The sequence below is a fragment of the Schistocerca nitens genome, chromosome 8, assembly GCF_023898315.1.
Source record: "Schistocerca nitens isolate TAMUIC-IGC-003100 chromosome 8, iqSchNite1.1, whole genome shotgun sequence".
Classification (NCBI taxonomy): Eukaryota; Metazoa; Arthropoda; class Insecta; order Orthoptera; family Acrididae; genus Schistocerca; species Schistocerca nitens.
Window position 1 is genome coordinate 120,971,279 of NC_064621.1, and position 15,945 is coordinate 120,987,223.

At 40.6% G+C, this 15,945-nt stretch overlaps 1 protein-coding gene across 4 annotated transcripts in view; it reads right to left on the bottom strand.

Annotated features, from left to right (window-relative positions):
- LOC126198459 (uncharacterized) overlaps positions 1-5,418 on the bottom strand; it is a 263,192-nt gene extending 257,774 nt beyond the window's left edge. For all 4 annotated transcript variants that reach the window (XM_049934798.1, XM_049934796.1, XM_049934799.1 and 1 more), the window contains exon 1: positions 5,192-5,418. In XM_049934798.1, coding sequence (XP_049790755.1) covers positions 5,192-5,381 — 190 coding nt within the window. In that variant the 5' untranslated portion in view covers positions 5,382-5,418. The remainder of the gene's footprint in view (positions 1-5,191) is intronic.
- Between the last annotated feature and the right edge of the window lie 10,527 nt (positions 5,419-15,945).

Consider the following 15,945-nt stretch of genomic DNA (forward strand, 5'->3'; position numbering starts at 1 on the left):
ATACTAAGACATATTTTGCTTAACAGAAAATATTTGTTTAAGAACAATTACATAGTAGAAATATTAACATTAGGCTTTACGGGGGACTGTGAGAAGCTATTTATTACTCAAACTGAGTGCCAAACAATTAGCAGTCATGTGGATACTCTTAGTGCAATTTGCTTTACTGAATTCGTGATTAGATTTATTTCATGTTGCTAACTGAGTTTGATTCTGAGCTCTAGTCCTTGTTATTTTGCCCATTCCCAGCTGACTGTCATTCCTTAACTATTACGTAAATACTTTTCCAAATTGACTAACAGCAATATAATATTATTCGCTCACACCATAAGCTGGCGACAGTTTTCTATAACCCTTACAATGTAAACTAAGAAATATTTGACTTCATTGTCTGAAATTTCGCAAACTACTTTGCAGTTTTTAGCATTTGGCATAATTCTTTCGATCCTTATTGCGTAGAAGTAATAGCGCAATAACGATTCGGTTATAATGGATTCTACGTTTTCTTTATATTTAATTTGTTCTGCGGAAACAATGCGTTTATGTCAGGCATCATGAATATTAGGAACATGTGTCATCAGGTATTTCAGTTTTCCCAAAGTCCAGTGGCTGAACTTCGAGAATTTTAGTCGTGAAATCAATATTAGGTATTGGAATTTTCGATCAGACAATTGAAAAAGAAAAAATGCTAAAATCGACAGCAATACAAACGTGAGCCGATCTCGAAATTATTTGACGGCTAGCTGACTAATGACAGTGGAATGGGTAGCTAAATAGACACGGCAGATCTCAGTAATGTTACAGTAAAACAGGAGAGCGACGATTCTTACCAGGAAAATACCTCAGAGATGTTCTTATAGGGCGTGGGTTGTACGGATGAGATCGAAACGAAAACAGAAATAAAACTGGTACTGAATCAGGTGGGCGATGTGCAATTGGGAGTTCTGAATTGAAACAGATGATATTAACGATAAATGTCGCGAAATAGGGGAGATAGTGTCACAGACATAATACGTGAATTGGAGTGGCAATCATTAAAACAAAGGCGATTTTCGTTGCGACGCGATCTTCTCATGAAATTTCAATCACCAGTTTTGTCCTCCGATTGTGAAAACATTCTGTTGGCACCCACCTACATAGAGAGAAACAATCATCAAGATAAAATAAGAAAAATCAGAGCTCGCACAGAAAAATTTTAGTGCTCGTTTTTCTCGCGTGCCGTTCGAGAGTGGAACGATAGAGAGACAGCTTGAAGGTGGTTCATTGAACCCTCAATCACACACTTTATGTGAATAGCAGAGTAATCACGTAGATGTAGATGTGGATGAATAATGGTTTGAAAAATGACATGTCTTCGTCAGTTCAGGCACTGAATAATTAAATGAGTTCGTTGGATACCAAAATTGGTAAACAGATAAAAGGTCTGATTCTACAAATGGCCGATACAGTAAATGAAAACATAAATAAGCTAGACGTTTAACTGTAAAAATGAGACTTTAAAGAAGCCGGTAAACGATGAAATCAAAGAGAAGAACGATATGTTGCAGTTAGCAGTAAAATGACTAATGCCCTGCCCGCTATGCGTGAGTATTAAGCACGAAAGTAGCCCATCAAATTAAAATAGTAAATGATGAGGAGGAAAAGATTCGTAGTGAACTAGATCGGTCTCTCAAAACCTGAAAAGGGCGGATCATGAAAGTTCAAAACGAGACAGAGACCAAATTACAACATTCCGCGTCTGCTATCAACACTCATGTACCGGGAAAAACTCAGACGTTTGAAGTTAGAGTGAATCACTAATCGGTGGAATTTAAAATTTATAATAGTTAATCTGAAACCTGAAAGTAAGAAAGTCAAATGAAAAAATAGAGAATATGAGAAATTTACGCTAGGATGACCTTACCCCAGTTACGTAAATTTCGAAATTCAAAAGTTCGACCAAAGAAGCGGAGTCCATCCATTTATTTTTATAGACACATGGATGAAAATTATTCCTTCAGCATTACCTGAAGAGGATCGAATTACAATTGGAGAATAAAATTAATCGAGGACGCGATTAGCTGGGTAGTCCATGTTATGGACAGTTGCCGGACTTCAGAAGACTTTCAAATAAAAGGTTCGAAGAGAAATACTGGTCTTAGATATCAAGGACGAAGTATTGCAGGAATTTATGCAAGCTACTCTGTAACGGTCACGCAAAGAAACAAACATGAAGTCTAACTGCGAGAAACTGATCAAAAAAGTCACGTACGTAGAAGGCCAGACGTCAGAACAGAACGTGTTAACGGTGCTGCGCGGAAAGTTACCGTGAACTGTCAAGGGCTACTTAATGAGCGAAAATGATAACTATCTCTTCTGAAAAAAGTTGGCGACATTCATGCTAGGTACCGAGACAGTGAAAAGCGGTACTACAGCAACTACAATCACCAAATCAGGAATAACTTTAACTACAGCAATAATAATAAGAATGATTACGAGGGTTGGTGTGCTCACGTAGAAAGAGGTAGGAGAGGAGGAAGAGGAGGTAGCCGTCGTGGAAGAGGAAATCAGAATGGATGAATTTGCGAAAGTCACTCTTCGGAAAACGGAGATCCGCAACAGTAATGGGGACCGCTGGTGTGGACAGCAGTAGCGGCCACGCCTTCAAAAACAGTGTTACTGTAGCGATAACAATAGGTGCTCAGTAACCAACAAAGTCAAGCATGTAAACACCAACAGGTTCAAGTAAGAAGCAGTGCGCTAAATATCAATGCAAGGTTAATGAATTTCGCGAACAAAGTAAATGAAATGTGGTAGCGAATGAAATCAGAGGTGTTGTCGGAGCGGCATCGGGTGCGGCGCATACGTGTAGTACGGCGGCGCCGATTATGGATCAGTGTACGGTCACGAAGAAATGTGTTGTCGTTGGTATCGAGGTCGAATCAGTGGGCAAGGAGAACGAATGGCTAAATTGGTTAAGTAAAATATATTAGAAGTTGAAAGAATGGAAGAGAAGTAGGAAATAAGTTTTAGTGAGAAGAAAATTGAGAGTGATGACAATTATGAAGTGTGTGAAGTACAGGGGGTGAGCAATCTGAGAGAGATGTTGCGTGATGTAGTACAAGGGAACACGTTAAGTGGAAGTGATTAAGAATTTTGCAGATGCCATTCCCAATTCAATCGAAATCGACCTATTTAATCAGACATCCAGAAACTGTAATATATGGCAAGAGTAGGATATGGTTCCAATGTGTACGAAGCCAAGGGTGGTGTGATACATTCAGAAAACAGTGACAATGAAAGTGAACGTGCCGATTACTTAGATACAGCAATGGTTAAACATGTCATGTGTAAAAAGGAGGAAAGGGAGGGGGGAAGACTGAAAAACACCCCAGATAAATTAGCTGAAAGAACGTTTAACGTTAAATGCGAACATTTCATGTCAGGCATTACCGTCCCTGTTTTGTGGAAAGATCTGGAAGTGGAACAAGACTTGTGGGAAGATACAAGTAATAAATTGCAGCGTTGTGACCAAAATTGTACCTATCGAAGTATAGACAAAAGAAACTCAGTATTAATAGATAGCAGTAGTCAAATTAGAATCACGTCTCAAAAATTTTATGAGCATACCAAAACAGTAGAAGATATCGTTGAGATTCCAGTTATAGGAGTGGAAGTTATAGACGCTAGTGGTGCCTGTAGCAAACCGATTAAGAAGTGACTCTTGCTGCCATTTCGTATTAAAGGTATTTTATGTGAGCATGATTTTTAATGGTGTACCAGTTAAGTACTCGAATTATACTGGGTATGGATTGGATGATGAAACATGATTCTTCATTGTGAGAAGATATTAATGACTTGTTCTGTAGTAGACAGTAAACTAGAAGAGAATTTTGGCGATATTAATCAGGCGATTGAAAATCATGTTAGAGGGCTGAGTTTAGTTACGTTACTTATGGGTGAAGGCTTGAGTAAAGGGTCGCGGCTTATCATATCAGAAACGGGAACACGATATCACCTTTCGACGACGAATTTGCAAAGATAGTGGAGAGCGTTTCGGGTATATGACCTTGAGTACAAAATTGAAATGATACGCCATGAGCGATTTTTTGGACCAGTCTATCAGGTACGTTAGCTAGGAAAAATTTGGTGGTAAGTTTCTACGGGACCAAATTGCTGAGGTCATCGGTCCCTAGGCTTACACACTACTTAATCTAACTTAAACTTACTCTAAGGACAACACACACACGCATGCCCGAGGGAGGACTCGAACTTCTGACAGGGGGGGGGGGGGGCGCGCGAACCGTGGGCCAATATAATAACCCGGTCGTTTTGGTAAACAAGAAAAATGATAGCATTAGGATTGTGATAGATGCACGCGATCTTAACAAGATTATAAAGCGTGAGACAAATTGTCCCGAGTGTTTGGACGAGGTGTAGCAAAAATTCAATAACGTGTGGTACATGACGGGCCTCGATCTGACGGCCGGCTGTTGGAAGATCGCTCTCGAGCAAGAATAGTGAAAACTGACCGCGTTCTTGTTTGCAGGGAAATGTTACCAACATAAAATAAATATAAAACGGTGAATTTGTGAAAATTTCTGCGTTACGTTAAGCCACAGCGGAAACAGTGTTTAGTAAGTTGGGAGAGCAAATGGCTATGAGCACGATGGGACTTAACTTCTGAGGTCATCAGTCCCCTAGAACTTAGAACTACTTAAACCTAATTAACCTAAGGACATCACACACATCGAGACAGGATTCGAACATGCGACCGTAGCGGTCGCGCGGTTCCAGACTGTAGCGCCTATAACCGCTTGGCCACTACGGCCGGCTTTAAATGAAGGCCTGTAGAAGAAACGGTGTAGAGGAGATTCATATTCTGGTATGTTACGTGTCAAGGAACCTTCCGGAATGCTATGTGCTTGAATTAGGCAGATGTTTTAGGGCATATTGCCATCAAGTCCACGGAGCGTGGGAGAATATGTAGCTGACGTTAGTATGGTCCCCTCCCCCAAACCGACCAACCAAAGCGTCGGACACAATTGCCACGACCCAACAAGGTTTGATAGGCTCGGAATCTACATCAAAATCTGATACCATGAATGAGACCATGAATGCTGTCTGCAGACAGACACAGTGATAGAGCGCCAGTAGCGGCACAGGGCCGGTTAGCGCTGTGTTCAGCCTGCCCACTTGAATTGCTGTTTACCTTTGGCTGCCTGCCTGCTCTCTCCACTTAGACCCTCCTCATCACTGCAGTCGTCGGCGTCGTCGTCTGCTGAGCTGTCAGTCTCGTCGTCATCTTCGAACACTTCGTCTCCATCGTCTGCAGCAGTCAGCGGCGTGCAGTACGCCACAAGCAACACGCCAGAGATCAGCAGGACGAGGGCTGCCTTCATGGCTGTAGTGGCTTCTAAGTTGAGGGCCTTGCTAGAAGTGCCACAAGCGAGCACACCGGCCTCCTCTTATAGGGCGCGTCGGACACTTATCGCTCATACTGTGGCACGCAAGGACAGCTACTTAGAGTGTACTTCAAAATACGAGATTAGCCCTGTCGATATTCTATCTTAAAGGTAGAAATATCTTGCTGGACGTGGTAGTAAAACTTGAAGCTCAAGGTTCTAAAAGTCGATAACAATATTGTAAGCACTACAGCTGCTAAATACAGGAGAACCAAGAAAAACATTTGATGTACCTTAAAGTTTACATACATGAATTACAAACCTCTTTCTATTGTAAGAACAACAATACAGAAGAGTAATCACTCATTTTAAGAACTAATTTAAAAACGACAAAGAATTGATTCGTTTACTATTAATTTACTTGTTCGTCTTGTTACTTTGCATTACCATGCTCTACATTTAGCTAAAATCATCCAGTGTTATTCACTGCATTCTTTGATTATTTGTATGATAATTCGTTATCCCATTTTAGCAACAATTAATAGTATTTCTTGTTTTGCTATGTTAATCTGTGGCTATAACTTTGTATTAAGTAATCTATAGACTCTTACTATTAACCATGACCTAACAATAGACTTGTGAAGCCCAGTACTGATGATTGTTGCCCTATAACTACATTCTGTATCAAGAACTTTTTTTCAGCTTTTTCTCTGTGCTTCATCCACTGTGATAAATAATAGGAACAATGATAACTCTTAAACAGGATTCAATCCATCTTACCAGAATCAATTCTTTGGGCTTTATTCGATTACTATTCACAATTTTCGTGTAGAGTGACGCTAGAAAAATCACTTACACCAAGTCACACCAGTCTGATACCTATCAAATTCTGCGTGACATTCACCTAAAAAAAAAGATAAAAATAACAAAATTTCTTTCCTCCTAAGACCCAGAACTGATGCCCACCACCAACATCACTATGAATTGTAACTCTCATTGACACTAATGCCTACATTGATGCATGAAACAAACAGCCCCTGAGCGCAATCTTGAGGAATTGTTTGCAACACCTGAAAAACATGCTGTGTTAGTATATGAAAGCAACTGTACGGCCTCTAATATGGAAGTAGTCGTCTTCTTATGCATTCTTTATTCATGCCAGGAGGCAGGGAAGGCCAGTCAATAAGCTGTACATTGTTTGAGCTGTTTGTGGTGTGAACTGCAGCATGGCAGCTTTCACTGTAGTATTCCATTTGGAAATACAGCCGCAAAGGATATTAAAACAGCGTTACCATTTTCATCCTGTAGTGCTGAAGAACTAACGGTATAGCGACTACACTCAAATCTTCTGCACTCCATTTTGTAACCATCTGAAACATAGAAATACATGAGATTGGTTTATAAGATGATCGCCACATTGCCTTATTCAACAGCTATGTGACACAAAGTAGGGCTTACCGCTGTGTCAGTGTGCTACGAGGTATTTTTAAATTTTCAGCAGTCTCCCTAAACAAAAAACCTCCAGCAGCTTGTTTTGCGTGTTTTACATTTTATGCCGTCCATTTTCTACTTGTGTGGTACATAAAAACTGTTAAAACTGGGTGAGTGATCGTCGATGGACAATGATGGCTAGAAATCTATGATGGTCAGTTCTTGGTGATAGCTGACAGTGGCAGTCAGTGGACAAAAATGGCGAGTGGACATTGTTGGTGAGTGCACAGCGATGGTCAGTGGACAATGAAACCTAGTGGTTCGAATCCTGCCTCGGGCATGGATGTGTGTGATGTCCTTAGGTTAGTTAGGTTTAAGTAGTTCTAAGTTCTAAGGGACTGATGACCACAGCAGTTAAGTCCCATAGTGCTCAGAGCCATTTGAACCAAACCTAGTGGACAAGAATGGCCAGCGGATAACAATAGCAAGTGCACACGGTGCCTGCTATTAGCTGATGTTTTTAAAATCCATAATAAGCAACTATGTGTTGCAAATAGCACTTACCATGATACTGTGCAACAATAGTATTACATAATTAATCAGATTTATAGTAACACTGTCTGTCACTCAATGTCCACTCAACAACTGACAAGACAGCTTGCGATATGCCTCTTAAATACAGAATACTACTGTACTCACCATTACCAATGACATTGTGTGCAGCATTATTTTCCCATATACACTAGTAGCTTATCTTTCTTTCTTGATGTCAAAACACATGAATGCGGTCATTGTCTCTCAGGAATTTGTAGTAAATCGTGCACTGAAGCTAGTTTTGATCTGTTTACTAAATTAATTTTCCGTTACATAAAATTTAATAGCTCTAACTAATGCGGTGGGACTACTGGCTCCCTGAGGCAGTCCCCCGAACACTGTGTCTCTCTGCAGGCAGCTCAAGTGCAGCATTCATGTCATCAGGTTATGTTAATATTACTGTTATACCATTAGCACAGTGCTCAACAGGCTATATTTGGGTTCGACGATGTTGTAGCAAAAAGACATAAATGACAGTCTTTTTGTGAAATATGCCTTAGTGGTACACTAAGTCTAAGGAAGAATGCCATTGACACTACACAGTAACAGAGTTAAATCTATAATTATGTTGTACTGTTTTTGGTGTGATATAATCATGTATCTAATAAAAAAAGTAACAAAAGTGACAATACCACAAAGAAACTACTAGCAACACATTGCTGTAACGCTCTAGATGTGGGACATACATTCGTAATTACTCAGTAATGACTCTAAGCGCTTTCTAATAAGATAGGTGGTTTCCTTATTTGTGCTATCCACTATACATCTTTTTCCACCAGTCGTTTAGTCACCTGTATTTTTATTTTATACTTAGAAATGTAACATAATTATGGAAGTCACTCTCCCTGATAAAACAAAAAAATAAGCCTAGCTCCAGGACAGAATTCATGCTGAGTATTTGAAAGATCATTAGAATAGGGTTAAAGGTGTATTACAACTTTTGACGTTATGGAACTACGTAAATTGTGCTTCCGTACAGTCCTCTTCCTTCAGTTCTTTTACATTTTTTGTCTTGCCTCAGGAAATGTGTTAACAAGTAGACATAGTGAGGAGAGGAAAACACTAAAAATTGATTTCAGACATCAGAGACATCAGTGTAACTCTCTTAGACACCTTACAATCATACAAAAAGGATAAATGACATTTTCAACATTGTCATAAATGCCAATTTTACAATTTATTTTGTGTCAACAACTCTGTAAATATATGTCACAGCACCATGGACTAAATTCCAAATTACTGTTACCCACATTATGTGGAAATGGATACAATGCAACAATGGACTGTACGCGAGACCAGCAATTATTCCAAAGGAAACAAACCGATCATTCATGTTTTATCCGCTTCTCTGTTTCCCGTTGAGACGACAATGTAAGCAGGCATTACTGGAACTTCACGTTTGTTGTTTACTATTGAGCAGGTGGCCACACCCGCGCAAGTCACGCCAAGCACGTGCGGGCAGGCAGACGACAAGTAGGAGCCGGAGCTGAAGCCAGACCCCACGACAGGTCATGCTCTGCCCGCAGAGCCGCCCACAGAGAGTAGTCGCCGCTACTGACGGGCGCCACGCCGTGGAGGTGCAGGCTGGAGTTGCTCGCACTGTCCTCTACCCTGCACTCATGTGGGAAAAATAAAGCACCACTGCAATTTGCAGCAAATATATGTCTTTATTATTCAACGTCTTATAGACGCAACCTCTAGCAACAAGTACGTGATAACTGAGAACGGAAAACGTTGGGACAGTTCCAAAATTTTCGAAATTACCTCAGGGAACGTGACGGATGAACGTGCTGGAAAGGTAGGGCGACCGCGTACGGCAACCACAGAGGGCAACGCGCAGCTAGTGCAGCAGGTGATCCAACAGCGGCCTCGGGTTTCCGTTCGCCGTGTTGCAGCTGCGGTCCAAATGACGCCAACGTCCACGTATCGTCTCATGCGCCAGAGTTTACACCTCTATCCATACAAAATTCAAACGCGGCAACCCCTCAGCGCCGCTACCATTGCTGTACGAGAGACATTCGCTAACGATATAGTGCACAGGATTGATGACGGCGATATGCATATGGGCAGCATTTGGTTTACTGACGAAGCTTATTTTTACCTGGACGGCTTCGTCAATAAACAGAACTGGCGCATATGGGGAACCGAAAAGCCCCATGTTGCAGTCCCATCGTCCCTGCATCCTCAAAAAGTACTGGTCTGGGCCGCCATTTCTTCCAAAGGAATCATCGGCCCATTTTTCAGATCCGAAACGATTATTGCATAACGCTATCTGGACATTCTTCGTGAATTTGTGGCGGTACAAACTGCCTTAGACGACACTGCGAACACCTCGTGGTTTATGCAAGATGGTGCCCGGCCACATCGCACGGCCGACGTCTTTACTTTCCTGAATGAATATTTCGATGATCGTGTGATTGCTTTGGGCTATGCGAAACATACAGGAGGTGGCGTGGATTGGCCTCCCTATTCGCCAGACATGAACCCCTGTGACTTCTTTCTGTGGGGACACTTGAAAGACCAGGTGTACCGCCAGAATCCAGAAACAATTGAACAGCTGAAGCAGTACATCTCATCTGCATGTGAAGCCATTCCGCCAGACACGTTCTCAAAGGTTTCGGATAATTTCATTCAGAGACTACGCCATATTATTGCTACGCATGGTGGATATGTGGAAAATATCGTACTATAGAGATTCCCAGACCGCAGCGCCATCTGTTGTTGAAAATTGTAACTACTGTAATTTCGAAAGTTTGTCCGCCTGAAAATGTACTGTTGTCCCAAGCATATTGCAACAAACGGTGTATTTCTATCGCTGCTCGTTTACTTTTTATTGCCGTTTCAAATATACCGGTCATTTTTGAAACACGCTGTAGGTTCCTGGACTTACACATTACTTAAACTATCTTATGCCAAGAGCAACACGCACACCCATGCCCAAGTGAGAGACCTCTGGGAGGAGGGAGTGTTGCCCACACTGTCACTCATAACAGCGTAGTGCAAGTTATCTTGTTTGTTGTTGTTTGAAAGTAGAGTGAGTATCAGTGTTAGAACAGATCGTAATTTTATTGATTGCATGGCATCATGTTATTGCTACTTGCACAGCATGATAGTTTATTAGGAATTTTTAAAGGCGTAGTGTAACAGCTGTGAACCTGTAAATGACTGTCATTGTCCACTCAACATTATTGTCCACACTGCTACGGTCGCAGGTTCGAATCCTGCCTCGGGCATGGATGTGTGTGATGTCCTTAGGTTAGTTAGGTTTACGTAGTTCTACGTTCTAGGAGACTGATGACTACAGATGTTAAGTCCCATAGTGCTCAGAGCCATTTGAACCATTATTGTCCACTGAGTATTATTATCCACTGACCATCACTGTCCATTGACCGCCGCTGTCCACTGACCATCATTGTCCACTGACCATCGCCAGTCTCGCTAACCATCGTCGATCACTGGCTGTCACTGTCTATTGATATTCAGATGGGCAGGAAATTGACTGCAGTAGATTTGAAACATGTAAAATAAGCTGTTGTTGGACGTTTATCGTTTAGGAAGGCTGCTGATAATTTTTAAATACTTTGTATCGCACTGCAAGAAAGATTAAAGGGATGGAATGAAACTTCCTGGAGGTAGGTCCAACTTGGTGTAACATAGTTGTTGATAAAACAATGTAGCAATCATCATGTAAATTAATCTTATCCATTTTTATGTTTCAGATGCGCAAAAAATGGAGTGCAGAAATTTTGGTCTGTGGTCGTTATAAAATTAGTTCCACAGCAGTATGTTTTCATACCCTTTATGACTGAGTTGCCCAATGGAATATCAGAATGAAAGACAACACACTGCATTTCACACCACAAATGGATTGAGGAACGTACAGATTCTTGACTGGACTTCCTGGTCTCCTGTTCTGTCATGCACAAAGTAGGCATAGAAAGATGAATATTTGCATACCAGGCCCCAGCCAAGAGCTTTCATATACTGATACAGCACATTTTTCAGGCATGCCAAAAGATTCCTAAAGGTTAGTGTCAGGGGCTGTTTGTTTCCTACCACAATATATGTATTAGTGTCCATGATAGTCACAAGTCATAATGATGTTGATGGTGGGCGACAGTTCTGGGTTGACGGTGGGAGGAAAGTTTAATTATTTATTTAAAGAATCACTTACACCATGTAATACCAGTTGATATTTATCAAAGTTTTAGATGACACTCACCTCATAAGGTGACAGGTCACCTCATAAATATTGCCTCAAATTTTGATAAATATCGACTGGTATAACAAAGTTTAATTTTTTCTTTTCGTTTCACAATATATATAAAAATTTTGAATAATGCTGTAGTAAAGGTGAAAGAACGGCTCGTACTAAGATGAATGTGAAACCTGGTTAATACTTATCACTGCTGCTATTATTTGTGTCAATCGAAGAAGCAATTAGAAGAAGGTGAATAAAAGTTCCTACTATGGGCTGTAATCATAGGGCACCAAAGATCAGTGCTGGAGTTCACTAGTCTATTTTTATGTCATGATTAATACTAAAGAGAATTTGGAGAATCTCTTAAACGACTGAATAAGTTACTTGATACTATCTAATGGCTCATCACAAATAAAACAAAAAATACTTTAAATTATTGCAAAATGGTGTAACGAATTGTCATATAAATAATCAGTGAACGCAGAGAACACACTGGACGATTGTAGCTAAATGAGGACAACGATAGCGCAAAGTAATGAGAACAAGAAGTACAACAGTATATCGACAGTAAATTTGTTGTAGTTTTTAAATTAGTTCTAAAAGCGAATGATTACTGTTCTATATCCTTGTTCTTGCAAAAGGAAAGAGGTTCGTAATTCATGTCTACAAACTTTCAGGTACACTAATTGTTTTCTTAGTCGCACTGTATCTATCAGCTGTAGTTCTTACACTTCCGTTTTCGTCTTTTGGTACCTTGAGCCTCTAGCTTTCATATCATGTCCAGCAAGATATTTCTACCTTTAAGATAGAACAACGACAGGGCTAATCTCGTACTTTGAAGTACACACTAAGTAACTGCCCTTGCGTGCCACATTATGAGCGATAAGTGTCCTACACGCCATATAAGAGGAGGCTAGTGAGCTCGCTTGTGGCACTTGTAACAAGGCCCTCAACTTAGAAGCCACTACAGCCATGAAGGGAGCCCTCGTCCTGCTGATCTCTGGCGTGTTGCTTGTAGCGTACTGCACTCCGCTCGCTGCTGCAGACGATGGAGACGAAGTGGCGGAAGAAATAGCCTAAATCAGAGACGCTGATGACGGCGAGACAGACAGCTTAACAGGCGACGACGCCAACGACAGCGGTGTTGAGGAGGGTCCAAGTGGAGAGAGCAGGGTTTCAACGAAAGGTAAATAGCAGCTAAAGGGGGTAGGTTGTGTGTGGCCCTAACCGTCCTTGTGTCGCTACTGGTTCCCCAAGGCAGGAGCCCTAATACTGTGTCCGTCCGCAAGTAGCGCAGGTGCATCATTCATGTCGTCAGGTTTTGGTGATATTACTATTATACCACTAGCACATTCCTCAGTAGGCTAAATACGCTGCTGTATTTAATCGCACATTCTTTTAATGTGGATAGTTTAGCTCCTTAAAATTGTTATACTTACTAACGTTGACTCTGTATAAGGCGCGTCAGGTTTATATTGGGATACACTGACAGGCTATATACTGAATTATAGGGATATCTCATTTCCATGTAACTTAATAGTATAGTCCAAAAACACGTCTTAGTCGCCTATACAGGGAGGTACTAAATTCGCACTACAAATTTCCATAAGAGTTAGTGTTGAATTGGTAATGATGCTAACAGAAGTCCATACCCATCATAAACAACTGTTTCCATACTACATAGACAAAAACCAATGTGACGCTCTTCCTCCTCCTGCAGTGTGAAACAATGGTAATATTTTGACCCAGTAAGTACAACATTATTAACAAACTAACAAACATAGTACCATTGTTCATTGCTGAGACATATGGTGAACACAATATTCATGTATAATATTACATAACTGACATTCCCTTTGTTTTGGTTAGATTGTGTTCCATACTTACAATTTTGTTTTGCACAGGGCACAGTGATCATGTGACTTACTTGATTACAGATATGATAATTACTAGAGTTTCAGTAGAGTGTCAGTGCCGATGTACGAAAAAGACATAAGATGACAGTTTTTTGAGGCGTAAATCTTAGTGTCACACTGAGTCTTGAATCTGATATATGTTGTATTTTTTTGGTGTGATATACTCTTATATCTATTAAAAGTAACATTCCAAAAGTAAATGGAACGGTATCACAAAGAAACTACAAACAACACATTGCTGTAACAGGCTTACCAAGGTAGACAGCGGCTCTAGAGGTAGTATATACAATCATAACTATCCAGGGAAGGGTCCAAGTGTTTTCTAATTAGATGAGGTGTCCTGATTTGTGCTATCGGCAGTGCATCTTTTTCTGGTAGCGATTTACTCACTTGTATTTTTATTTTGCACTTAGAAATTTAACATAATTTTACAAGGTACTCTTCGTGACAGAACAGATAGAAATCTTGCATTGTACTTGAAAGTTCATTAGAGTAGGGTTAGAACTGTATTGTATCTTTTGAGGCTATGTAGTGACACATTGAGCATTCATATGGGCCTCTTGCTTCAGATCTTTCATATTGTTTAACTTTTTTCATGAAGCATTTTAACAAGCAGGTTACAGCATCTGTGGTTCTAGCACACAGACACAGTAAGTCTTAAAGCACAATATATCTGCATGTTGGGGGCCTGTATATCTTGCAATGATTGAGAGAATACAAACTACTCTTAATGAAGTTAGTATCACGTAAGGAGCATAGTGAACTGTGTAAACCACTGAAACTGGTTTTAAAAAAACCCATAGCAGATATTTACATAACTGTTCGAGAAATGTGTAATGCTATTGTGAACATTGCAATAAATACCTACATTACAACTTATTTTTGTGTCGACAACTTCGTAGATATATGTGTCATATCAACGTAGTGTAAAAATTGTAGTAACTCACATTGTGTGCAAGTGGGTATACCTCGAGGAATAAGGCACCAATTGTATCGAAGATAATATACTAATCAACTAAGTCGCATCCCCTTCGTTAGTATACTTTTTGCCTATAAAATGTAAGCGTAGTGTTTGCAGAAGCCATAAGCAGGTGTAGATGTTATAATGTGAAATTTTCTGCTGAGACCTCACGCCCGTGCTGGCCGCGCCAAACATGCGAGGGCAGGCAGCCGACACGGTGTGGCCAGAGCCGGAGTCAGACCCCATGCCAGGTTAGGCGCTGCCAGCAGAGCTGCCCACCGCAGGTAGTCACCACTGATGAAGAGGTGCCACACAGCGGAGGTTCCATTCTGGAGCTGCTTATACTACCCTGTACCCTGAACTCGAGTGGAAAAAATAAAGGACCATTGCACGTAAAAAATGTGTTTAATACCCAGTATCATATAAATGTAAGCTCAAACGCACACATAGGTAATAAATGAGTACAGGAAAATGTTGCAAAAGTTCACAATTTTTTGAAATTGCTTCAGTAGCTAACAACAAATAATGTAGTCTGTGCTTATTCTGCTGTCATGTAAAAGTAATTTTTTTTTTGTTTAATAACAGATTATCTAGAGTACAGTACTGATACTGAATCTGTCGTTATGGGAAAGCAGTGAAAAGAAGAACTTATAACAACACGTCTAATGCTCTTTTAATAACATTAAATTTTCCATAGCTACATACATAATTGCAGGGGAGCTTTTCGATGCACCGAGGAAAATTTTAATTTTTGACTATAACCGTCATCATCAGGAATTATTAGGGAGGCTAATGATGTAATAGGTCTCACGTACAAGGAACAAGACGATTATAATCATTCATTTTAAAACTACATCAGCAACGTTACCATGTTTCTGTAAATAAAGATATCTGTAAAGTGTGCATACAGTAGTTCAACAGTATCTACATATGTATATGTACTCCACAGACCACTGCGACCAGTGGTACTTTGCACGACATCACATAATAGGGATTGTCTCTGTTCCAGTCACATGGACTGCGGGAAGAGTAACTAGGTAAGTGTCTCTATGCATGCTGTTATTACTCTAATCTTGTCCTCATTGTTACTATGGGAATGGTGCATAGGTGGATGGAAATTATCGCTGGAGTCTCAGCTATTATTTATTTTTGAAACTTTGTAGTAGGCAGTGGGGTCTTTACATTCCTGCCAATTCAGCGTTCTCAGCGTTTATGTTACAAAAATGGTTCAAATGGCTCTGAGCACTATGGGACTCAACTGCTGAGGTCATAAGTCCCCTAGAACTTAGAACTACTTAAACCTAACTAACCTAAGGACAACACACACATCCATGCCCGAGGCAGGATTCGAACCTGCGACCGTAGCGGTCGCGCGGTTCCAGACTGTAGCGCCAGAACTGCTCGGCCACCAACGGCTGGCGTTTATGTTACACTCCCCACGTGGCAAACAGACCTGCG